The 26,715-nt window shown below is 42.1% G+C and overlaps 1 protein-coding gene across 1 annotated transcript in view; it reads right to left on the reverse strand.

The window, feature by feature from the left end:
• The window catches only part of PITPNC1 (phosphatidylinositol transfer protein cytoplasmic 1), a 291,166-nt gene extending 264,721 nt beyond the window's left edge, over positions 1 to 26,445 (reverse strand). The window contains exon 1 of the mRNA XM_004450043.5: positions 25,507 to 26,445. Coding sequence (XP_004450100.1) covers positions 25,507 to 25,554 — 48 coding nt within the window. The 5' untranslated portion in view covers positions 25,555 to 26,445. The remainder of the gene's footprint in view (positions 1 to 25,506) is intronic.
• Positions 26,446 to 26,715: the final 270 nt, after the last annotated feature.

Below are 26,715 nucleotides of genomic sequence, written 5' to 3' on the forward strand. Positions count from 1 at the left end.
AAAACCTGGGTACCAAAACATGTAGACATATCACACAGTGGCCATCCTGTTTGTGATCCACTTAAACCTTTACAAGAAAAATAAAATCTGTTCTCCCAATGTAAAAAAAAAAAAAAGTCCATGTTATTGATGCACATAAACAGTTCAGTTAATCTGGGGGATTTCTGGGGGTACTACAGTCTTCTCTTGTGCCTTGTTTGAAGAGAAAGGCAAAGATTTTCAATTTCACCTGTATCTGGGACTCACTAAGGTAAATTTATTAAATATATTAGAAAAATTTGTTTTCAAACCCAGAAAAAGGCATCCAAGCTTTATGATAATGGTTATGTGAATCCCTGATCATATGATTAAGAGATCTAGACTTGTTTAGGTTGGATAAAACAAAAATCCAGAAACGAAATTAATTTCCTTTCAGCTCAATCACTTATTTTTTTACAGTTTTATTAAGATACAATTAATAAACAATAGATGGCACATATTTTAAGGTGCACAATTTGATAAGTTTCAATACATATACACACCCATCACATAATCAGGACAATGTCTATATCCATCACCTCCAAAAGTTCCTTTGTACCACTGTGTAAATTAATTCCTCCTTCCCTGCACTTCCTCACCCCAGCCTGTCCCAGGTAACCAATGACCTGACTTGTCCGTACAGACTAGTTGGCATTTTCTAGAATTTTATATAAGTGGACTCATATAGTACATACTCTTTTTTTGCATGGCTTTTTTCGCTCAGGTTATCTTGAGAGGCATCCATGTTATATATTTAAGTAGTCCATTACTTTTTTTTTTTTTTTTAATTTTTTTTATTGACTTTGTAATAATATTACATTAAAAATATATATGTGAGGTCCCATTCAACCCCATCCCCCCACCCCCCCATTACTTTTTATTGCTGAGTAGTATTCCACTGAATGGATATACCACCATTTGTCAATGTATTCACCTGTTGATGGACATCTGGGTTATTTCCAGGATTTGAGTATTATAAATAAAGCCAGGATAATCACTTTCAATTCCTGCCTTTACACTTTAATAGCTCCTCCTCTGTTCTGTTTCAAAAGTGCCTTTTAACTAGACGGGGTTGAAAATTGGTGAGCCTGGGTGAGGAGGGTAGATGGGGTTTCATCACACAATTCTCTCTTTTTGTATAGGTTTAAGTTTTTCCACAATCAAAAAAATGTTTAAGTACTTTACAAAGTGTTTATCCTACTGTGGCAGTTTGCGATTATTTTACGAATCCCAAAAAGAGAAAGATTATGTTTGTAAACTAACCCACCTGCGGGTGTGAGACCCATTTAACTGAATTACGTCAGTGAGGCATGATTCATGTTGCGTCTCCGTCCCCTTGCTGGGTCTGATATAAACGGAAACACAGAGAAAGAGTCAGACTGACAGACACAGGAAAAGAGAGCTCTGCCACTTTTGATCCTGCCATGTGACAGAAAGGAGAGGCTCGAACAGCTGAGGCCCAGGGAAGAGATGAGCCATTTGCCTGATAGCTTACAGCGGAAATAGGAAAGAAAGCAGAGCAGCCAAGTCTGAGAGAAGAGGCCTGGTAAGAGACAAGCCCTATGCCTGGTTGCCCTCAGCGGAACTCAGTACAGCCCAGGGGGTAAGGCAGAGACCAGGCAGAGATCACCCGCCATCTTGCTTCACCACGTGTCAGGTGACTTGGGTGAAAAAGCACCTCTTATAGTGTCTCGAGTTGAACTCTTCATGGCCTTGGAACTGTAAGATTTTACCCTAAATAAATACCCTTTCTAAAAAACAACACATTTCTGGCACTTTGTGTCACAGCCCTTTGGCAAACTAAAACACCTACCAATACTAAAAATATTCAGTAATTCTGTAGCTGAGGTAATGGGTCAAATTTGAGGGCTTTATTTAAAGGAAGTTGAAGTTTGATTCTCAAGTTTGGTTTATTACAGTCATGGGGAGGAAGTGAGAGGAGTGTTTGCACAAACTACGGATTCTTCGTTCCCTTCCCAAACCTACTAAAATCAGGACATACCACCCTAAGTCATTCTTTGGAGCAGGCAGTTTCAAAAATCCTGAATTTTCTCTTTCTCAATGATCTAACCTCCAGTTTCGGTTTCATATCAAAAAGAGGAATGATAAGTTTAATTCTCCCACTCTTATCCCCTTCTATTCCTACTCTTTACATTTCTCCTCTCTCATTCTCAAATACACTGAAGTTATACCCAGTAAGCAACTAGAGAAAAAACCTGTCATGGAGGAAGGTTACAAATTTAAGAGAAATCAGCCAATGGAGAAGAATATAAGTGAAGAGAAAGGAATTTAAATATAAAGAAAAATATGTAATGAAGTAAAGTAGCACTCCTGGTCCTCTTTTAACTTCTTCACTTTTGGGTAAAGTCAAAGTCTACAGGAGATCAGGAGTATAATCTTAGGCATGCAAACAAGGAATCCCTGAAATTTTAATCTAGTCTCTGGTTGAGCTGAAGGATTTGCTTATTTCTGGGCAACTTGGGACTTGTGACATAAGCACCTTGTTTTGTCAGTACCTGCTTGGAATTTCAAACCCCATGCCTCTCTTCTCCCATAATCCTTACATATAGATTAAACTTTGCCTCAGGCTCCAGGCCAAATCCTACCCTAAATTTGGGAATGGTTGGAAATATATACAGTTGCCGGTATATGTATACAGTATATTGATCTAGTACCTATGTAGGCTAGGCAAGGGGTGAAGGCTTGTCCACACAAATAAGGAAACTGCGGCTAATGGAAAATTTAGTTGACTTATTTAAGGTCATAACGATAGTACAAGGTTAAAATGAAGATTAGAAATCCAGCAAGTTTCACTCCTCAAACCATGGTTTTTCTAGAGGAAGCATATCACCATGGCAAAGGAGCTTGGACTCTGGAGCCAGAGTGTCTGGGGTGTAAATCTTGGCTCTGCCATTTACTACCTGTTTGACCTTGGACGAGTTACTTAACATCTCTGTGCCTATTTGTAACATAGGGACAGTAACAGAATCTACCTCAGATGGTTGTTGTGTGGATTAAACAAATTAACACAACATACAGAAAATGTTTAGTTCACATTAAGAACTCAAGAAATGGCAGTTATTATTTCTCACCATGAGAGCATTAAGGGTCAAGTCCACCTAGTTCTGACTCTGTGTACCTGTTCTAATAACTAATTCAAATATCACCTTGTTCCTGAGATCAAATTATATTCTAGTTATGGTTTCTCTAACGCAAGGCCTGGTGACCTACCCAGGACACAAGTGCCCCTGCAGCAGGGGCATCTTGCCTATCTTCCCTTTTCCCCCACCCTCACCTCTGTTCAGAATGTGCATCCTTTCCGCCAGCCACAGCTCTGAGGTTAGAGCACTTCCTCACATCCCTGATGCTGCCCACATCTCCAGCCCCGGCAAAGCATGTGTCATCACCCACCTGCCTCCCTAATAGCCATCCCTGCTGACATCCAGTTGTCTAGACCACACTGATGGTCTGCAACAAGCCCTTTATTTTTGCCAGGTGTGACTCCCTTTAATTTCAAGCAGAGGATCTGCCCCATCCCAGAAAGCATTCCTATCTTCTCCAAGGTTCTGAGTGCTAACCCGCCCAACTTGGTCATCAGTCAGTCCTTTCATGTCCAACTGTATGATAAGATAGAGCATATTTCTCACCATCAAAGACACAGTTTTGTCTTCTGATGACCTCAAGTAAAGGAACCACTGTGTGATAATATGTATGTCCTGAAAAAGGGACACATCTCCCCCTACCCTCCATACCCTGATTCTGCCAATTTTTATATTACAGTTGCTCCAGACCCCATATAAGAGAGTCATAGTAGGCTAGTGTGATGTTTAATTAACACACAGACTCATCTACCATCAGCAAAAAGCTTCACCAGTCAAAGATTAGTTTGAGTCTCATGCCAATATTTAAATATTTAAAAGACACGAATTGCATACTAGTTTCTTTAACAATTCGCCTTTGGCTTGTTTAAAATAATTCTTACTAATAAAATATCAGAAGCCAGAAGGCCAATTTTACTTGCAAATAACACTTCTTTCCTTTTGGTAATGACTATTTTCAAACGGACACAAAAGAAAGAGAATGCTTAAAAACTAAGTTTTCCCAAATGCAACACTTACACATTGCTGATGGGAGCACAAATATTACAATCACTTTGGGAAACATGTGTATACTCCTACCTCTCAGCATAGACATGCACAGCATAGACATGCACAGTAGAAGACATGTTCAAATACGTTAATAGTAATAGAGTTCATAAGAACAAAACACTAAAAATAACCCAAATGGGCATAGTTCTAAGAATGGATAAATATACTATGGCAGTTCCATGAGAAATATACTATACAGCCATAAAAATGAATGAACTTCCACTACATGCATAACTCGCATGATAAAAATGCTGAATAGGGAAGGGAGAACAAACTGCAGAAAATTCAATGGGGAAAGAACAGTTTTTTAACAAATGATGCTGAGACAAATAGATATTTACTTGCAAAAGAATGAATTCTCATGCCTTATACAAAAATTAACTGAAAATGGACCAAAGACCTAAATGGAGAGGTAAAACTATAGAACTCTTTGAAGAAAACTTAAGTGTAAAGCTTTGTGACCTTGGATTAGGCAATGGTTTCTTAGATATGACATCAAAAACACAAATGGCCAAAGAAAAAACAGGTAATTGAGTTCATCAAAATTTTAAAATTTTTTTGCTTCAAAAATACAATCAAGAAAGTGAAAAGACTAACCATAGAATGGGAGAACATGTTTGCAAACCATATATCTGATAAGGCTCTAGAATATCCAAAATACATAATCCTACAACTCAACAATCAAAAGACAATAAACCAAATTTAAAATGGGTAAAATATTTCAATAGACATTTCTCCAAAGATATACAAATTGCCAATAAGCACAAAAAAAGAAGCTCATTATTCATTAAGGAAATGAAAATCAAAACCACAATGAGGGAAGGGAATTTGGCTCAACGGATAGAGCACCCGCCTACCACAAGGGAGGTCCAGGGTTCAACCCCAGGGCCTCCTGACCCATGTGATGAGCTGGCCCACGCACAGTACTGATGTATGCCAGGAGTGCCGTGCCATGCAGGGGTTCCCCTGCATAGGGGAGCCCCACATGCAAGGAATGCACCCCATAAGGAGAGCCGCCCAGTGCGAAAAAAGTGCAGGCTGCCCAGGATGGCGCCGCACACACAGAAAGCTGACGCAGCAAGATAATGCAACAAAACGAGACTCGGATTCCCGGTGCCACCGTCAAGAATACAAGTAGACATAGAAGAATACACAGTGAATGGACACAGAGAGCAGACAACTGGGGGGTAGGGAAGGTGAGAGAAATAAATTAAAAATTAAAAACTCTTAAAAAAAAAAACCACAGTGAGATACCACATCATACACATTAGGATGGCTTTAATCAAAACATCAGACTATAACAAGTATTGGCGAGAATATGGAGAAACCAGAACACTGATACACTGATGGTGGGAATGCAAAATAGTACAGCCACTTTGGAAAACAGTTTGGCAGACAGAGTTACCATATGATCCAGCAGTTTCACTCCTAAATATATATCCAAGAGAACTGAAAATATGTGCCCATACAAAAATTTGTACACAGATATTCAAAAAAACCTTATTCATAACAGTCAAAAGGTGAAAACCACCCAAATGTCCATCCGTGGATGAATGAATAAACAAAATGTGATATATCCACATGTGGTGGTTTAGAGCTATGTACCCCAGAAAAACATTTTCTTAAACATTATCCATTCCTGTAGATATAAACCCATTGTAAATAGGACCTATGAATTAGCTTACTTCAGTTAAGATGTGGCCCAAGGTCTGTCTTAATCTTATTACTAAAGGCCTTATAGGGAAAGCCATAAAGAGAGAAACCTACAGAGAACAGCCAGAAACTGGAAGTCAACAGAACAGAGAAGCCAGGAGAGGCTGCCATGTGCAGAAAAGCCAAGGTCCAAGGATCACCAGCAACCAGCCCAGAATGCCACAGCTTTCTGGGAGAAAACACTGCCTTGATGACACCCTGACTTGGGACTTCTTCTACCCTCAAATTCTTGAACCAATAAACTCCTGTTGTTTAAGCCAACCCATTGCATGGTATTTGTTTTAGCAGCCAGGAAACCAGAACACCATACAACGTAATACTGTTGAGCCATAAAAAGGAATGAAGTGCAGATGCACGTCATAACATGGATGAACCTTGAAAATGTTATGCTAAGTTAAAGAAGTCAGACACAAAAGTCACCTACTGTATGCTTCCATTTATATGAAATATCCAAAATAGGCAAATTTGTAGAGGCAGAAGTAGACTGGAGGTTGCCAAGTGGGGACTGGGGCATGACTACCAGTGGGTACTTCTTGGGGTGATGAAAATGTTCTCAAACTGAATAATGGTGATGATTGCACAACCTTGTGATGATATTAAAAATCATGAATTGTGTACTTCAGAAGAGTGAATTTTATGGTATGTGAATTATATCTCAATAAAAAAATTAATGGGAAAAAGCACACTGTGGAAGGCTACATCCTCTATGATGCCATGTGTAGAGAGGGGTTGGGATTAGAGAAGAGGACACAGAGAGTGTGAAATGAACTCATACTGTTCTATTAATTCATCTGGACCATGGGTTCACAGGTGTCTTGCTTCATAGCTATTCAATTTTAAATAAAAACAAAATTTTAGAAAGGGAAATATCATTTTTTCCTGTTTTTCAAGCCACAATATATACAAAAATTAAATCTGAATTTAAATATCACAAGCTGGTTGCCACCATCAACTAAGCAACCAGAGTGTGCAAAGTACCATAAAAGGCACTGCGGGGGAGTTACAAAAGAGGCAGGGCCAGTTCCCCTCTACACCACCAATGGCCTCTAGCTCTAGAAAGCCATAAACCAGCTTTCTCATAGACTGATCCCAGCAAAGGTTTTGCCATTCCCAACACCAGCTATTAATTTAAGGAATCCATTTTGTACAATTAAGCAACTAAAAAATTAAATATGTTTTACTTTCTGAGCCTCAAAATTTATTCCGATAATTGGTTTCACCTTTCCTTTATAAACCTGCTTTTAAGCACATAATATGCAGAATTAGAGCACATAACTAGTGAATTATGAAGAACTAAGTTATGATCCTTCCTTTTTCACTTAAAGTAATGTATTTTTAAAGCTCTAACAAATATCTTTAGATTATCATACATGCTGATCTAGGTTCTATTACATCTTAGTTTCTGAATATTCATATACTGCCATCTGAAGTGCCTTTTTGCAAGATATAATCTAGATAAACATAGAAGCTTTTCTAAAAACAATCAAGGTTTCCCTCAAGATTTACAATAGCTTTAGGGTAATCTAAAATTGTATCTATGTTTCCAGTTTTACCAAAGAATGGCAAATGCAAATATTTTTAATTTGAAAAGTCCCTTTCCATGAAGAAGGTCAACATACTAATTTTATATCATAGTTTCGGGGATATATGTCCAGAAATGTATTATTCCTAGTAAATAACTCAGGATCATATATTTATTTTAGGGTCAAATGCCTATAGATACTATGAACTTAATAATGAATAAATGTCAATTTCTCTTTGACCGTAGAAAACAAAGGTGGTATTGGAGAGAGCAAATGCAATTACTAGCCAAAGAGCCCTGGGTTTGAATTCTGGACTTGTCGTTGACTGCCTTTGTGACTTTGGCAAACCTCTGAGCCTCAATTTCCACATCTGTAAAAAGAAGATAACAAGATCCACCTTGGAGAATGATTGCAAGGATGAAATGAGATAATTAATACAGTGATCTTGGCACCCTAGGATGTTCCACAAATGTTGGCCCTCTGCATTTTCCCTTCCCCTGTGAAAGCAAAAGCTTGTTAAATAAAAGGCCACCTATAAATTTTATAATTTTAATTAAATGCTTATACACTAAAAAAAAAAGGCATCATTTTCTAAACTTTCTCCTCTGCATGCTAAATTATAATCTTAAACTGTTCCACAAAATATTTAATGAGAATCTTTAGAAAAATTAAAACTAATGAGGAAGTAGAGAATAATCCATTCCTAAACCTATTAATATAATTGAGGATTTCATCTCTACACCCAAATGCCTAATGGCTTCTGCAAGAACAAAGGTCAACAGTTACGAATTTTGTTTTCTATTTTATTATTTGGATGTTACTAAAAAGTCGGTGGCTTGGATAAAGACAGAAAGACATGATTATCACATCTGTCACTAAGCTAAGTGGAATGGCTAATACAATAACTAATAGAAGCAAAATCAAAAGTATTTTGTCAAATCTGAAACCAATGGATGTCATTCATCACATTTACATTTCAGGGTCTTCTGGTAATTGTTGTTGTTGCAGAGGTGTTTGGTTTTAGTAGATGTCATACACGAAGGATAGAGAGAATTGGCTTTGCCAGAAGAGCATCTGGATAAGATCTGAGATGTGATTGGCTACCTTGTCAAATACAGCTAGCAGTTTGATACAGTGTCAAGAAATGACAAAGCTATTGTGAAAGTATTAATGAGGCTTAAGGTGCTGAAGTAACAGTTCGAATGTTTTTTGGCACTGGTTCTCCAATATTTACCTTAGGGCATGGGTTGACAAACCACCACCCATCCATGGGCAAAACCCCATTGTGTTTTTGTATGGCTCACAGGCTAAGAATGGTTTTTACATTTCTTAATATTTGAAAATATCAAAAGAAGAATAATATTTCATGACATATAAAAAGTACATGAAATTCAAGTTTCAGTGTCCATAAATAAAACTTTATCAGGACACAGCCATGTCCATTCTTTTACTTGTTGTCTATGGCTGCTTCTGTGATAAAGAACAGAGCTGAGTATGGCCTACAAGGCTGAAGTCTTTCAATTATCTGGCCCTTTACAGAAAAAGTTTGCCAACCTCTGCTCTAGAGTATTGTGTTGAATTTTTTTTTTAAGTAATGGAATAGGACCACAGGAATGGTGCGAGGGTCTAGAAACCCATTTCACGAGTTAGATAATTGAGAGAATGGTGGGTGGACATTAAGTCAGTAGAAGAGTAGACCAAAGGACTTACAGTTCTCTTTTCATATTTAAAAGGCCAGAGTGTGGATGTGGCTTATATTTGGGTCATTACAGAGGGAAGAACAAGAAATGCTTATGAAAGTTCTAGGCAGTAAGGTATCAAGACTAAACTTAAGAAAGCACCTTTTAACAATTCGAGATAGACATTCATAGAAGAAGCCATTACCACAAAATGGCACCCTGCCATTGCTAGTATTTAAGCTAAGAGGCAAGACGATCACCAGTCAGGGTTATTATAGAAAGAATTCTCACAGTAAGTAGGAAGTTGAATGGCTTAAATGGTACCACAAACATTCTATGGACTCTCTAAAAAGAAAAGAAAACTATCATAAATGGAAGGTGAAAACACAATGACAGTTAATGGAAACAAATTTCTACTGCCACGTTCACTAGGGATTAGACCCTACAGAGAAATATAATTTATTGTAGACTTTTATATCAATTAAAATGGGCACATTAAAAAGTGGTCTTTCATTTAAATAAAGAGTACATAAGCTATAAAAAGAATCACATTAGGAAAAGGAGGTTATTTTTGGGAGGAAGACTCCAATTACACAAAACAAGGAAAGGACATCCACTGCTAACTAAAATGAGTTGGAATCTTTCCTTGTGTTACTACAGGAAATCGGCATGGTGCTGCTTGAAAGAGGAAAAAAAGTCTATATATAAAACGTAAAGGGAGAGGGATGTGTTTTTAAAAAAAAAAAAGGGAACACGCTAAAATGCAGTTATGGGCACAGTGTGTGATTTACTTGCATTGGACTGCTTCATAAAATAGTTTCACAAACAACTTCACAAAACATAGCCACCTGTTAAGCTGTTATTTTGGCCTATCTATTTTCAATGGCAATCTTGACACCCAAGCAAGGGACATACCATCATAGCAACATAAACATCAGGGTGTTAGAGAATAAAATTTAAAGTAGCAATTTATAGTCCCTGCAAGGCTGGAAATAAACTAACCCTCAAGCATTTGTAACTATGACATAATATTCCTACTGGATAAACTCAGATCCCATGGACATCTCAGGATTTCCCACAGGGCCATTTAGAAAGCAGACCTCAAAATGCCTATTCTATTAGCTGAGCCCTATGTCATCCCCACACCCAAAGATTTTAAAATACAAATTTTAAAAGCATGAGACAATATCATTCCTGCACAGCTCAGGGAATGCATGATTCTGAGATATTTGTGTAGCATCCACAGAAGAGCAATTATCATTGTGCCTTACATTTGCCAAGCTGGCTCCAAATCTCATGTGATCCTTGAATTTGACCCTGATTCACAAGAAGAGGCGGAGGTAACAGCTGAGGAAGCTGAGGCACTAGATCAAACTCAAGGATATCTCACAGCAAGAACTCTGCTAGGTCTTCTAACTACGCCCATAGCCCTCCACATCACCACCTGAATCTAGACACCCCAACTTAGGAAAACTTATAGAAATTTGGGTCGTTTGGCTCAGGCAGATAAAACGCAAAGGTGTTCGATTAAATGAAAGGTTCGATGAAAATAAAAGAAAAAAAGTTTGAAAGTGATCCTGCTCCTTTTCAGGGATAAAATTTCCTGTTGGAAGGGGGGCAATTACCTGGACTAAACTGTGAATATTGAAAGGTGTGGCTGATTTGCAGTTCAAAAAGGTCCAACAAAACCAGAAAGAAGGCGGTCATCCTGCTTGAAGATGAAACACACACAAAAGACATGGAGTTGGGGTGGCCTGGGGTGGTCACAAAACACTGCTGTCTGCATCAGGGCCGGAAGGTTCAACACAGGCCTGGAGTTCAGCCTGAACCACAAACCATTAGCCCTGGCCACCACTTCCCCGGCTCCATCGTTTTACTTTGTTATTAACTTTGTTCACACACACACAAAAAAAAGAGGCCTACAAGGCCCTTGGGGCAGTTCCTTCTCAAGGTCTTAGAAAGAGATCGTGTGAAGACAAGGACATTTTACAGATGAAAACTAGATGAATCTGTGATGAAACTTTTGTGGTGCCAGATACCTGGCAGCTTTTCATCTAAGTAACAGTACTGAACCCCCCCACACCCTTCTTTAAAAATAAGATGGTTTCTAGTTGGCAGACATAACCAAACTCAAAAAAAAAAAGAAAAAGAAACAGCTGCGTGAGGAGCGTGGGCAAAAACTCAGTAATTAATGGCTAATTTTAAATATACTTGACCCTTTTAGGAGTGTTTTTCTTGAAAAGGCTTAAGAGGATTATTCCATTTGGACAACGAATAGCCTAATTACTATTTAAAAACAACAACAACAACAACAACAACCAAGATCCTTTTCAGCCAGATCTTGGCAAGAAAACATCTCTAAGTACACCCGTATCTGCAGCACCATAAGTCATACTGTTGAAAACATAACACTCAGTTATGTCCAAGTTTCCATGAAACACAATTCAAAACAGGTGAACTACTGAATGCTGAATATAAAGATTTTTCATTTTGGACATGCTGACTCTTTATAAACAGCAAAAGCATAACATCAAAAAAATCAGCATTTGCTACCGCCTTCAATAGGGTTTGGGTCCCCAGCTTGCATCATATACTCCAGACCCTGATGACAAAATGCAATTCTAAATACCAAACTCTTTGCACCTGGGGGAAGGGAAATTATATAACTAGATTTCATATCTTTAAAGCTGTCTCACTGAGCAAAAGTACTGTCTATTTTCACAGCACCTTTAGAAATGTGACTTAGAAAATCCCATTTATCTACTAATCACTTTTATAGAGGCTAAAATAGCCCAAAATGATGATACGTATGAGATGTAAGGTCCACATCAGTCTTTCTATGGTCATCATCATCATTATTTCAGATCAGGACAAACATAGGAAAATGTTCCTGATGGCAGACCATGTCATATCATGAGTCCTCAACAGCAAACTTAAACTTTTCAGCGACATAAACATGGGTTTGAGACAGGTTAGTATAGGGAAATGAGGAAATGACGAGCCACAATATGGCTGCCAGACAACATGGCCAAGAGACAACATGGCTATGAGACCCCGCTGAGACACTGACCATGACCTTGAGGTCCCAGTTAGCTCTTTCTAGGACCTCCCCTTGGCCCTGAATATTCCAAACAGTCCTCACCAATAGCCAGTAACAGCTGGGACCCCTCCCCAGTATTAGAAAGGGGAGGAATAATTAATAGTTTAAAAAGTAACCACACAAGTCAGAGCTCACTCTCTCTGCTTCTCAGGAAGTTCTGTTCGTTTCCCCCATCACCCAATAAATTCTTCTTATTGGCCTAACTAAACTGGCGTGTTCTTAAATTCTTTTATGCAACATAGGCAAGAACCTAGAGGAATCCAACACCACCCCAGCTTCTCTTTAGTGATAACCCTGTCTTCAAAATTACCTGCTCATAGAAGCAGATGATCCCAGGCTCCCTTCTTCTCAAACATCCACCCAATATTATTTTTCTGTTTTGTTTAATGGCAAATCACCAATTTACCAACAGTATTTTTTCCTGTGCTTTAAAAATACAGACATAGAATTTTCTGGTTACATTGGGAGTTAAATGGACACTTATAGGTTGTCCCAAGTACTTAAGATTGGAATGAAACTCAGAAGACCAACATTTTTCTAGATCCTATTACCTTTGTGGGGAGAGTATGTTAACAAACTGCTCCTTCTGAGTGGTAGGACCATCGTACTATAAAACCTAATGAAGGCAGCAGACCTGGCCCAGTGGTTAGGGCGTCCATCTACCACGTGGCAGGTCCGCGGTTCAAACCCCAGGCCTCCTTGACCCGTGTGGAGCTGGCCCATGCACAGTGCTGATGCGCGCAAGGAGTGCCCTGCCACGCAGGGGTGTCCCCCGCCTAGGGGAGCCCCACGTGCAAGGAGTGTGCCCCGTAAGGAGAGGCGCCCAGTGCAAAAGAAAGTGCAGCCTGCCCAAGAATGATGCCACACACACGGAGAGCTGACACAACAAGATGACGCAACAAAAAGAAACAAAGATTCCCATGCCACTGACAACTACAGAAGCGGACAAAGAAGACGCAGCAAATAGACAGAGAGAACAGACAACCGGGGTGGGGGGGGAGGGAAGAGAAATAAATAAATCTTTAAAAAAAAAACTTAAAAAAAAAAAACCAATGAAATTCAGCTCATTGGCTAGTGAGTTAGAAGATATCCATAGATATCGCTTAAGAGAATTTACAAGAATGAAAACAATGCTTAGTGAATTTATTAATAAGTCACAATACTGACTTATGTTATTTTTTCCCTCTCAAGTTAAACATTTATCAACTCCTAAAAATTTAAGATAACATTTTAACCGTACTTCCTGGTAGAGGAAGACTGCATTATCATTAATCGCATATTGTGTCTTCTACTTTAATAGAAGAACCCTCGTGGGTGCCAATCTGTTTGCTTGATACATTTCTAAAATGCATTGGTACTTTCTCCTTAGTAAATATTCTGAACAAAAGTGCACTTTTTCTGATAAATGTCGAAAGAGTTGTCTTCCTGGATTAAACCTGTCAAGCCCTTCAGCTGTTGCTGCAAAGGTGTAGGAGGCATTATTGAGTCACTAATGCCACCCAAAGTATGGATACCGGCTCATCTCATTGTCATTTCCCTCCTTCTGAAGATGGCAGAATTCAGGAAAAAAATTCCTATTTGGGTTGCATCAATTTCAAGTTTTATTGAGTTTTATTTGGGAAATACGGTAAGAGTAATGATGATAAAGTGATATAACAGGTACTTTTTAAAAACTGGCCAGAACAGACACATTTAAGTAAACGTGGGTTTCCTTCAAATAGTTCATTTTAGGTGATGACATGTTTATTTCAATAGTGCCAACACAGACTGTTGTGGAACCTAAGAAAGTTTTGTTCCCCCACTGTTTTTAACATTCCTGGTAATGATAAATGTCTTTTAAGGATCATTTTGAATTTAGGAAATAATAATTTTGCAAAGTTAAACATTTATTTTAGTCCACATACAAGTGTGACTATAAAGGAACAATACTAATTTGTACATGTGCTTTGTAAACTGGCTCTGGAGGCTATTCTACTAAAGGTGAGCTGGAAGTTTCTGAGAAGCAACAAGATCATTTGCAAGGGTAAATAAATAGCTTCAAACAGTTGATCATTTTTAAATACCTTCCAATGTGCTTATTACCTCCATGGGAAGAGATATAAAGGTTTTAGCTAACTGTGCCAAAGACACGGTAAGTTTGTCTGTTCTCATAGGTATTTTCAGATACTAATTTTAAGAAGCTCCCAGGTGCTCATCAGCTAACATCTTGGCTGATGGTATATATAAAAGCCAAAGGTTTCTACTGCCATTAAAAGGAATAATTTCCAAAAATGAAGGGGTGGTTCTCTTTTTAGAGCATGAACAAAAGTTATTTGCAAAGAGAAATATGATTCATTTATCAAAGTTAAACTGAGGAATGCCAACTAGTTTAATACTTGGGTAAAATTGATGGTTTGATGGGAAATAAAACTTATGGACCACTCTCTTCTCTTACTAAAACATAAGCATTGGGGAGCACATGTGGCTCAAGCGATTGAGTGCCTGCTTCCCACATGAGAGGACCCAGGCTTGAAACCTGGTGTCTTCTAAAAACAAAAGCAAACAAATGAAACAGCCAACTCAGGGGGACCATTGTGGCTCAGTGATTGAGCACTGGCTTCCTACATAAGAAGTCCCGGGTTCAGTCCCTGGGCTCAATACCTCAAAAAAAAAAAGCATTACTTTCCCCCTACTTATTTCCTTTGACAATCCCGGCAAACCTAGGAAACTGAGCTTAATAGTGATAGAACTAGATCATCTCTGATATTTTGTCAGCTTTAGAATTGTAGGGAAGGCAGCAGACCTAGGTAGGACACAGAGCATGAGCTGTGGAGTCTGACCACCCTGGATGTGAATCTAGGCCTAGCACAGATTCACTAGCCACGTGCCCGCTCCAAGTGCCCATAATCCATGCCTGTAAGGTGAAGATAATAATACACCTAACCTCTCGCTGTGCTAGGAGGACAAAGTGAAACACGGCACTCAACAAATGTTGTTTCTCTCCCTTCTTTTCATGGGAAACGTGACTGCTATGGGTCTAAGCATATAAAATGGAAACCAAATTTTAAAACATGTATTTTCTAAACAGACCTTTTCATAGGATGGGCTTGTGAGGCATATGGCGCTATTTTATTATATATATAAAATGACATTACTGTAAAACCACACTCAGCCAAGACCCTGTGATGGAGATAACTGCCCAGTTCCCGACTATCATGATCAAGAAAGCCAGGGCAAGTAACTTTCACAATGTACCTAAGACACAAAGCCAGAGATAACCCAGAGAAGCAGAATGAACAGGGCAATAGTCAGCTTTCTAAGTACTCTTCAGTCCTATACAATACTTTTCAGGAAGTGTGGATACAATACTCATTAACATTATCACTATCTCAGTAAACTGTCTATACACGTTGAAAGTATTTTGGCTGGACAGTTGAAAAAGAAATAATACCTTGCCATTTTAAAAATAAATAAATAAACCCTGCTACAATAAATAAAAAATACTGGAGAGCTTTGGGGAAATACAAACAACACAGTCAATAAGAAACAGTGCACTTGAAGGTTTAAGCAATTTAATTATATTAACATCCAAATTGATGGCACCTTCTCATTCCTTAAATGATAAATTTTCTTCTAGCTAAATACAGATTAATTATTTGTGGTGTAAAAATACACAAACTAGTGCTCATACGACCTGATAGTCTCTAAGATACAATGCTAAACACCTGGATCTGGCCTTACTACAGCAAATATAATCAGACCTGAACATGGTCTGACGATACACACACAGACATAAAGGTATACGTTTACATACATATGTGTGTATAGATGACATGAGGTGGGGAAGATAAACTGTTTAGATTAGTGTTTAAACATTATTATAGGTTGTCATCGAATTACATTTGTTTGGCTAATCTTTTGTAAGTGATTCAGTCTTGGAAAGAAACAACACCCTAAAGATTGTCAGATAGAATGCTAAAAGAATTAAAGAATGATGATGTTTTTTTCTTTGCTCAGGAACAATTAGGAATTCTAGAAGGTCGTGTTTCATCCAAACTTAAAAGGAGCAAAAAGAGAAAGATAAAAGAAGTAAAGAGTCATTACATAAATTTCATCAAGATCTTATGTTGGCTACTTGTTTAGATAGATGAGTCGACTTCCACAGAAGTCCATAAAGAAGTTTCAAGAGTGAGCGCCTTTTGTCAGAGTCTGGGAAATGAAAGAATGACTCACTGTAATACTTGATGTCAAAATCTTGATGAGCTCTGGCTTTGGTGTTTCTAAGTCAGCAATCAGCAATGTTGCTGCATAATGTTGTTCAGGCAGTCAGCCAGGAAGGGGCGGCCAACCTTAGACTCCATCCTGTCCCAGGATAAAGCCTGTGGCCAAGTGTCCTCTGCAATGCTTGACTTGCTCCTCTTCAGCGACCTGCCACCCTCCGAGATTTACCTGGTGTGATTTTGCCACCCTAGACAAATATTATTAAGACAAAGTTTAAATAGCCAATGAGCCACCTTTAGAATGAAATCCATAAGGCAAAGTCTGAAGGGCATCTGCCAGAGATATCTATAAGATAAAGGATTCACCTTCTAGGAAGAACCACCTTCTCTGGAATGTTCCTTCTACAGTTCATTCTGCTAGTGCATTAGTTCCCATTCAGTGCACACAGAGAATGAAGAAACATACCTGGGGCCAAAGTCAGATGGACCACAAGGTGCTGTCCTGCCACTGATGGTGGTTACCAGCCTCTATCTCCCTAGGGGACTCCTGAAGTTTGTGAAGTCTGCCAAAGATGTTCCCCAGTATTCTTAACACCCTGCAGTTGGCTACAGGGCAGCAATTCAAGCTGTAATTACTTTTTCCCCCCTAAGTATCATCTTACCTAATCTGCAGTCTTTGTGGTCCAAATCTGGCAGTTTTTCCCACACTCCCGCAAAAGAGAACAACCTCCTTTGGAAAGCTCTCTAAATTCAGGACAACCAGAGCCATCTCTGTGAGGACAGGGGACATAACTCTTACTTATAATCCAAATTAAGCACTTTCTGTCAATGGCTCTCTCTCTAAACATAGACATCTGTTCTGCTGAAGCAGTTCCACAGGAACCCGTTATTTTTTTTAACAGCTTTATTGAGATATATGTTAGGTATCATAGAGTTCACCCACTAAAAGGATACAACTCAATGGTTTTTAGTATATTTGTAGAATTGTAGAATCACCATAATCCAATTTTACAACATTTTCACTCTATTTTTAAATGGTAGGGAAAATTCTCCAATGCTCTCTGGATTCTAAGCTCCAAGACAGAGATCATGCCTGCCTTGCTTGCTGCTCCATCCCTAGCACCCAATTTTGTGCTGGACATAGAAGGAGTGCAATAAGTATTTGTGAAATGAGGGCCTTCATGCTTCTCCCATCCAGCCAATCTCCCTGTGGTAGGCAGAATCCTAAAACAGAGCCCAAGATTCCCTCCGCATGGTATGGACACCTTGTATAAATAACCCTTGCCCCTTGAATGTAGGAGTGCCTGACCTAATCAGAAACATTTTTAAAATATTTTAAAAAGGGTCTAGCAGTCAAACAAGAAGTCAGAGAGGGGAAGGAGATTTGGCTCAAGGGATAGAGCATCCGCCTACCATATGAGAGGTCCAGGGCTCAAACCCAGGGCCTCCTGACCCATGTGCTGAGCTGACCCATGCGCAGTGCTGATACGCGCAAGGAGTGCCATGCCACACAGGGGTAGCTCACGCATAGGGGAGCCCCATGCGCAAGGAGTGCTGTCCCTCAAGGAGAGCCGCCCCTTGCGGAAAAAAAAGCATAGCCTGCCCAGGAGTGGCGTCACACACACCAAGAGCTGACGCAAGATGATGCAACAAAAAGAGACACAGATTCCAGGTGCCGCTGACAAGAACACAAGTGGACACAGAAGAACACACAGTGAATGGACACAGAGAGCAGACAACGGGGGGGAGGGGGGCAGCGGGAGAAGGGGAGAGAAATAAATAAAAAATAAATCTTAAAAAAAAAAAGAAACCAGAGAGATTTGAAGATGCAGCAGATGCTCTCCTGTTGGCCTTGAAGACACAAACTGACATGCTGTGAGGAGGGCCACATGACCGGAAACTGCAGGCAGCTTCTAGGAGTTGGCCCACAGCTGATGAAGCAAAGAAGCAGAGACCTTAAATCTTAGACCAGAAAGAACGGAGCTCTGCCAACAATAGGAGCTTGGGAGAGGACACCAAGCCCTAGAAAGGAATGCAGCTCAGCCAACACCTTGATTCCAGCCTGGGGAGACCCTGAGCAGAGAATCCAGACACACTCTGCTTAGACATAGGCCTCCAGAAACAAGAGATGAAACAAGTACACTCCTCCAAGGGCTAGGAGGAAAGCAATGATTACATTAACTCCCAGGAATGAATGACAATGCCTCGAACCTCTCAGGGGGATTGCTGAGGAATTTCTAAATGAGGATGTTTCTAATGTAAAAGAATCTCTAATTTGTAAATTTTCAGCCAATGAAAAAATTTAAACAGTGTGAAGGAAGACATTTAGGGTCAGCTTTCCTAAAAGGTTCCTGTTTTTCTCAGCTTCTTCCCATCCTTTCAATCAGCAAATATTTACTATGTGCCAAACCCTGGGTTTAGCAGGAAAGCTACACTGTCCCATGTGGCCGCCATGAGTCACATGTGGCTACTGAACACCGACTAGTGTGGACTGAGACGTGCTGACAGCGGAAAACACCCCCGGATACACAGTGGATTTCAAAGACTTAAGTGTGAAAAATAATAAGCTAAAAGATCTCATTAGCATTTCTGTATGTGGATTACATGTTAAAAAGATAATGACGGATATGGATGACAATCAAGTCAACAAATCAATAATATAAGGACCAATTACAATAAATGCTATAAAGGAAATACAGAGATAGAATAATAGGGGGAAAGTATTTGATACAGTGCATTTCCACATATAAACCCATGACTTTGATTCCAATTTAAACACATGGCAGCAGCAGGGGCTGGGAATGAGAGGGGCTGATAAAGTGGATGGCTGTTTGCAGGTCCAGGGCAATGGGACATGCCCAGTGGGCCCCATGTAAATGTCACCCCCTAGAGGTGTGCACCCCAGAGGTACTGTTTGCATGAATTGTTAAGTTTTTGTAAGTTGGAGATTGTATGGTATGAAAAATTAATAATTTTCACAAAACAACTTCACATTTTCCAAATACAATTAGGTTTTTACATTTTAATATTTATAACACACATGGACTTCATCTACCATGTAACCTACTAAAATTCTCCACTTGGAACACCAGGAAATTCCTGATTTTCAGCACCAGATAGGAGGCAGGCAGCTGGCTGTCTACAATCTGAAATTCTCCTTTTCCTCTCGCAGTGGGCTGAATTTGCTAAAGACACATAAAACTTTCCTGGCTTCCTGATATAAGCCAGCAGCTCTTTTCAATAGTTTGGGCTTTTTTTCTCTGAAGAGTAACAGAAGTGTTAGCTAATTTTCAAAGAAGTTTTTAGGGAGCTGCTTGACCATCCAGAACTCCAAGCAACAGAAAACAGGCAGAAGCCCACACAGGCTAGCCAGGGCGCTGGTGATGTCACTCAGGCAGCTGAGGCAATGAACCTAGACTTACACTTACTTTTCCAGTAATCACTGCCCCTGAAAAATAACACATTCACTGACTGTCACTGTGATTACACTATTAAAAAAAAAAAATTTTGTGAACACCCTCTTTCATGTACACACTTCCCTAATGACACTCTGACATAAAGGGGTGACAGAGAGAAAAAGATTGAGTGTTGAAACTATACTAATTTTTTTTAAACTGCTTACAAAGGGTAAAGCGCTCCATTCACCTGAAATGAAGATTACTTTCTAAAATGAAGGTTACTTCCTTTTCTTTGAATATCAATAACATTCAATCAGATACAGTGTTTCTAAGTTGACTTACAGGAGCCCAGGGACTTGCTCCCAGTCTTCCTAATGAAAAGCAAAAGCTATTTAGAACCCACTTTTAACTAGGATTTTGTTAACAATAGTATGGTTTTTTTTAGGGCTCAGAATCTGAAACGTTCACAACCATATCACAAGGAAAATGCTGTGTCCTTCATACACAAAGTCAATTGCACTGACCCGCCAGGAGGACAGCATCTGTTCCTTGTTGTCTGTTCCATTAGTGGTGAAAGGTTTGCACTTATCCATTAACCTGCCCTCCCTTCCCTGGTACCCCTCACGACCAAGAAGAGAGCTTTGTAAATGGCTGCGCAGCATGAGGGACACTGTCCCTTGGCTGTGGAACAAGCAAGGGAAGGTATCTAAATGGTCCAGAAATCAAACTCATGACCCTGGCCTTGGTCTGCCTCAACTGGGCTAACAGTCAGAAAAATAAAAGAAATAAAAAATAAAAATCAAAGTAGCACTTACTCTTGAGAAACATTTTCAAAAGTATGTTTAGGAGGTATCTTGGGGACGGTCTATGAGATTAATCCGGGGAGCCTTTATCCTTTTTATTCAGGGGCTATCACTTTGTACAAGAAAATGCAAAGTTGATGGCTAATATTAAACTTAAAATCTCTTTCCTTAAAGAATTTCTTCCCCAATACATGTCATGAAAATCATTTAAAACAGAAAACAAGGAGTATTGGTTGGCATTTTGGCATCTCCATTCATGTTATTCCAGGGGCAGCACCACCCAGATGGCAAATATGTTCTCAGAAATGTGAAAACTTTCTAGGGATCTTTGGGGGGGGGGGGGGGGGGACTGAATAAAGTACAAAGAACAAAATAATATTCTGTGTTAAAAAGTTTTTTTGGGGGAAGCAGATTTGGCTCAATGAATAGAGCATCTGCCTACCACATGGGAGATCCAAGGTTCAAACCCAGGGCCTCCTGACCCATGTGGTGAGCTGGCCCACGTGCAGTGCTGATGCATGCAAGGAGTGCCATGCCAAGCAGGGGTGTCCCCTGCATAGGGGAGCCCCACGTGCAAGGAGTGCACCCCGTAAGGAGAGCCACCCCACCTGAAAAAAGCGCAACCTGCCCAGGAGTGGCACTGCACACACGGAGAACTTCTGCAGCAAGATGATGCAACAAAAAGAGACACAGATTCCCAGTGCTGCTGACAAGAATGCAAGCAGACACAGAAGAACACACAGCGAATGGATACAGAGAGCAGACAACGGGGGGAGGAGGGGAGGGGAGAGATATAAATAAAAAATAAATCTAAAAAAATTTAAAGAAATAAAGCGCAATGCCAAAGTCAGGCCGCAGTAGTGCATTTGAAGAAAAGACTAGAAATGATGGGGGAAAGTTTAAAAAAAAAAAAAGTTGTTTTTTGGGAGATGTGGCTCAAGAGGTTGAGCACCTGCTTTCCACTTGGGAGGTCCTGGGTCTTGGTTCAATCTCCGGTCCTAAGTTCCTCAAAAAAAAAGTTGTTTTTCTTTTCTTTCTTTCTCTTTCCTTTTTTTTTTTTTTTTTTTTGGCAAGGAGTGGTGTTTCTATTTTTCTTCATTGTGCACCAAACCCTTGAAGACCACAAATAAATCCCAAAAAGCACACTCATTAATATTAATACAGAAAAAACAGAAACTGTTAAACAGGAAAGAAAGCAATGGAAAGTAAAGGGTTCCTGCCTTAGACAAGATTAAGATGAGCTTGGCGCTTTCAAGATGCTTACCTTGTTGGTAAGTACCTCTGATGGGAGGGGCAAGCCAGACTGCACTCTAAGGAGTCTGAGGAGCACCAGTGGGGGATGTTGGGACCATCAGCCACACTGAGAAGTGGCTTTGAGGTTCGGGGCTTGAACTCCACATAATCTCCATCAAACATATCCTAAAGCCACCCAAATAAACATACAATCTAAGGAAAACCAGTGAGTTTATTACTCAAAACCAGCTTCGAATAATCTCCTGGTCCCACTTCCAATGAGCTGACTAGCCCTAAATGGCCCCTAAGTCAACACAAAGTCAAAGTCCCCAAGCCACCTTCACCCAGAGAATGCTTGTATACCTCTTTTGCACACTGCGTTTATTTCCTTTCAACAAGCAATCCCACAGTGAGGAAAGCTGGAGATCTTCCAGCCTTTAGTCAAAGAGCTTTGAACCAGGTATACAGAAGACCAGGTATCAGAAGATCGGGATGCGTGGCTAGACTCTGCCCTTAGCTCCAAGATGGGTAACTAGCAAATCCTTCTACACGTCCTAGTCTCCTCTGTAAAATGAAATGGCTGAGCTACAGATAACTCTCATGGTCCCTCTGACTCCAGAAGTCTAGATCGACATCTCCAAATATCTCCAATGAAGTCAATGAGAACTTTCTCTTTATAGCAACTTTCAGCCCCCAGGGATCTTTACTGTTCATAACTTTCCAACAGGCTTATATTTAGTTCAGAGACTACATTTAACAATCAAATGAGGAACTATTCCAATGAAGTATTTTTTTTTCCTTAAAATTAACCCATGAGCTGTAACTTCTTATAATTCTTTATTTGCTATGAAAGGAATGTCTAAAGAACAAACAAACAAAACCACCCTTATCTAGAACTGTAGTTCAGTTTTATTTTCTCTTCCAGAGTTATTCTGTCTTTCCTGAAACCAGGAAATATTTTACGAGTTAAAATAAAGCTAAAGAAATAGTGAAAAAACTGGTGCTCTTTCTAAAACAATTCAAAAGGCCTCTGATTTTTCATTTAGTTGATAACGTTAACTTCATCTATTTTCAAGATGTTTTTCCTTTTGCCAGATTAAATACTAGTGACAGGCAATGACCAGTCAGGTAAAACAAATAATGGGTTTTAACATGGCTCTGGTTCTGATCTGGCTAGTAACTAGGTTTGTGGCCTGGACCACATTACTTAATCTTTCTGAATCTCAATTTACTTATCTGCAAAATCTGGATAATAACACACCTTCCTCCCAAAGTCCCCCTCCTCACCACACTCTCTACTCTAGAGGTTAAGGAGAATAAGGCCAGGGACAAAGAACAGACACACTGAGTTGGTTCTCTAAGTGGCTACCCAAAGCAAGAGAATTTGCCTCATTGTCAAAAATACGGACACTCCTACTAATTAGCTGTGGTGGTTAAAAACAAACAAGTCCTAGAAGGTTTTATCTAGGTTGAATCACCCAAAGAAAATCAAGACTTGAAGAAAAGTTGTCTTTCAATACAGAAAAGCCCACCCAAGTTGATGGTAAATGTCATCTTTGAAAATCAAATTGTTAGGTTGCTTCCCAGTTTTCAACGTTAAGGTCAGCAGGACACAGTCACAGGAACCTGGACCAGGAGATGGTGGGTTTTACATCCAACTCAGACTCTTGGGGTCATACATGTGGAGCCAGGCCTGGCTTCCTCAGCCATAAGCGGAGTTGGTTAGTCTGAATTCTTCCATTTTGAAGCTCTATCCGTTTAAATTGCCTCTCCTTTTCTGACCAAGTAGAAAACGACTTTAGAGAAACTGAATCTTGCTTACTTTAGTCCAAGTAAAGTATACATTCATTAACTGGTAATTATACTTGTTACAGGTGGGTGTCCTCTGATAGCATTTGCCAAATTAAGATAGGTATCCACTTATACCACCCAAATAATTACTCCACAGTGTAGTTATGGGTATTTACTTCAGTTAAAAAACAAAAAACACAGGTGAGTAAAGAGCCCTGCCAGCGTGTTAAGAATGCCTGAGAAGGAACAACCAGTATAAAGAGATTTTGTAGATAGTAGAGAAGATTCTAGAACTGGTTCTTTTCTTAACTACCAACTGTATTTTGTGTGTGTGTATTTCACGCCGAACCAACACTGTCCCTAGATTCCAAACTCCTTTCAAAAAAGTAAAAACATTCGGAGATGAGAAGCATTCACATCTCAGAGCTGAACGATTGCAGCCCAGTTGCCGACAGGCTGATCTCACTCTTTTCTGGAAGAACCGCCGGTCACCAGTTCCATTCTTTCACCTCCCTTGATCTCCACAAATGCGGGCTCTTCCTCTTCATTTACGAGGTCCGGATGCCTATAACGGCCTCCCCCAAACTCTGCCCACCCGACATCCCTCCTTCCAGCTCAAACGCTAGCAGCCTCGAAGGCTGACAGGAAGGCGCCTTCTCCCTCCTGGGCAGGCTGTTCCTGTCAGGTTGTGGGGACGGGAGCGACTTCGAGCTCGCCCGGGACTGCGGCGGGTCTTGCCTGCACGCTTGCTCTCGATGACAAGAGAGCACAGCAGCCTTGGTCTTGGTCTCTCCCAAAGCACTCAGCCCCTTCCACAAAGCAGTGGTTCAATTACACATCTGATAAGTAGAGTCACTGTATTTAGAGAGAAATACGGTTTTGATCGCTGGTTTCGTTTGTGTCGCCACACTAAACCAAACCAGTGAGTTTCAGATTGCCCTGCTTGACTTCACGCCCCCTCGCTGAACCCAGACCCGCGCTAAGCGGCTGTGAAATCGTCGACAAGGTGGAGAGGAAGAAGGCAAGAGAGGGCAGCCGGGCCCTGCAGAACCCTCTCCTCACTGAGTCATCATTTCCTGAGTGACGGAGCGGCGCGCCGGGGACGAGCCCCGGCTCCTCGCCCCCCGCCCTGGACCGCGACAGGTCCCGGAGCCGGGACCCGGCGGGGCGCCCACGTGCTGGAGCGCCCCCCAGTGGCCCAGTCACAGCCCCCGCCGCTCCCGCCTCGCCCGCAGACCGTGCTCCCCGCGGCGGAAGAAGCAGGAGACGCAGAAAGTTTCCGAGCCCGGCGGTTTGCGAAAGGTCGGAGCCGGGTCCCGGAGCCTCGCGGAGCGGGCGTGGCGCGAGCGGCGCCCCAACCAGCGGCGACTGCTAGGGGCCCTGTTCTCAACGCACCCCCCGAAGGGCTCCGAGGCGGTCCCGGGTCTCCAGAGGCCCAGGCCGAAGGGCTTCTCCCCGCGCCCCGACCCTGCAGCCGAAAGCTGGGCGGTTGGTGGTGGAGGCTGGGCCCACGGCCAGTACGGGGTGACCCTCCCCCCAACTATTGAGGCGCGCTGGGGGCTCTTGGGTTTGCTTTATCCGTTTTTTTCAATGGAGGGAGGGGCGCACTAACTCCCTTTGGTGCACTGTGATCTCCTGCCATCTGGATTCCTGAGTGCCCCTCTCCCAAGGAGCACACCTGGAGCCGCCCCACCCAAGGCCGCTCTCCCCCGCTGGCTGCCAAACGGAAAAGGCAAATCCCCTTCCCTCCCCTCCAGCCTTCCTGTTGGGAAGGAGACGTTCCAACGAGAGCTCCCATCCGTGCTCAGTGGACCCGCCTGCCCGGAGGCGGCGGCGGGGATCGCGGCGTCCCGGGGCTGGGGGCCCGGAGCCGGAGAGGCCGGGCCGGGCGCGGCGCTTACCTCGTCCACGGTGAGCGGCATGCAGATCCGGTACTCCTTCAGCAACATGGTCCTGCCGGCCGCGGGTTCCCGGGGCGGGAAGCGGAGGGCGCCCCCCAGACCAACGAGGCGACCGCCCAGGCGCAGGGCAGGGCGCCCGGAGCCCGGCGCTCGGAGGCGGCCCGCGAAGCACTCCAGCCGGGCGCTCAGCTCCTGGCTTCCTCCTCTCCGCCCGAGAGCATGTCAAGGTTTGGGTCCGGGTGTTCGCGGCTCCCCCGCCTCCTTCCTCGCCGAGGTCTGTCCTCCCGGAACGCAGTGTTGCAAAGTCAGGGAGGGAGGGAGACCCGCTGGAAAAAGCTCCAATCGGCAGCTCGGGGCGACAGGAGCGGCAGGAAGATCAGGGTATGCCCCGCGGCGGGCAAGGAGGACAAGGAGAGATTTCCAAAAATTAAAACGAATGCACAAAAGTCACCCACTTGATCCGTCTCCGAAACAAGAAATGAACCTGACGACACCCCCCTCTCCGGCCGGTCTGCCCACTGCTAATGTCACCAGGAACACATTGCAGCCCGAGCCGAAGATGCTGACTTTCCAGACAAAGGCTCGGTCGGCTCCACTCCTCGAGCGGTAAACAAGGTTTCCTTCTCTTTTTAGGGCCGGTCCCCGAGTCGTTCCAGGGCTGGTTCGGCTAGGGGAGAAAAGGGAAGCCGCCGCCGCCGCTCGGCTCTGCAGGGCTGGGGTGGCCGGGTCCCTCCAACCTCGGCTCGCGGCTGCGAGGGGAAGACGAGCGGGAGCTGGCGCCTTCCGCACGCCTTCCTCCCCCGAGTCCCTGCGCTCCCTGGGCGCCGCGCGTGCCCACGAGTTTGCAGCCACCTCGCCGGGGCCGGAGAGTCCGCGCGGAGCTGCAGTGTGCCTCGGGCCGGGGAGGTGGGTGCGGGAGGAGCGAGTGCGAGCGAGGCTGACATCAGCAGCGGCCGCGGCGGGGAGGGTTAGCCCCATCCGGCCAATGGGGAAATGGCAAAGAATGTGGAGGATTTAAACAAAACAGCATGTCTCTCCCGGGCTGCTGCCAGCCGGCGGGGCTGCCCCCGAGCCGAGCTCGGCTGGCGCTGGGGAGGACCGAAAAAGGGGACTTCCCTCGGCTCCTTGACCCTTGGAATCTGTACCGAAATTTGCCATTGGTGCCCCAGGGTTCCGTCCATCTATTCTTGGAAGCTTCTGGTTTCAAGG

This window comes from Dasypus novemcinctus, chromosome 21, assembly GCF_030445035.2.
Source record: "Dasypus novemcinctus isolate mDasNov1 chromosome 21, mDasNov1.1.hap2, whole genome shotgun sequence".
Lineage (NCBI taxonomy): Eukaryota > Metazoa > Chordata > Mammalia > Cingulata > Dasypodidae > Dasypus > Dasypus novemcinctus.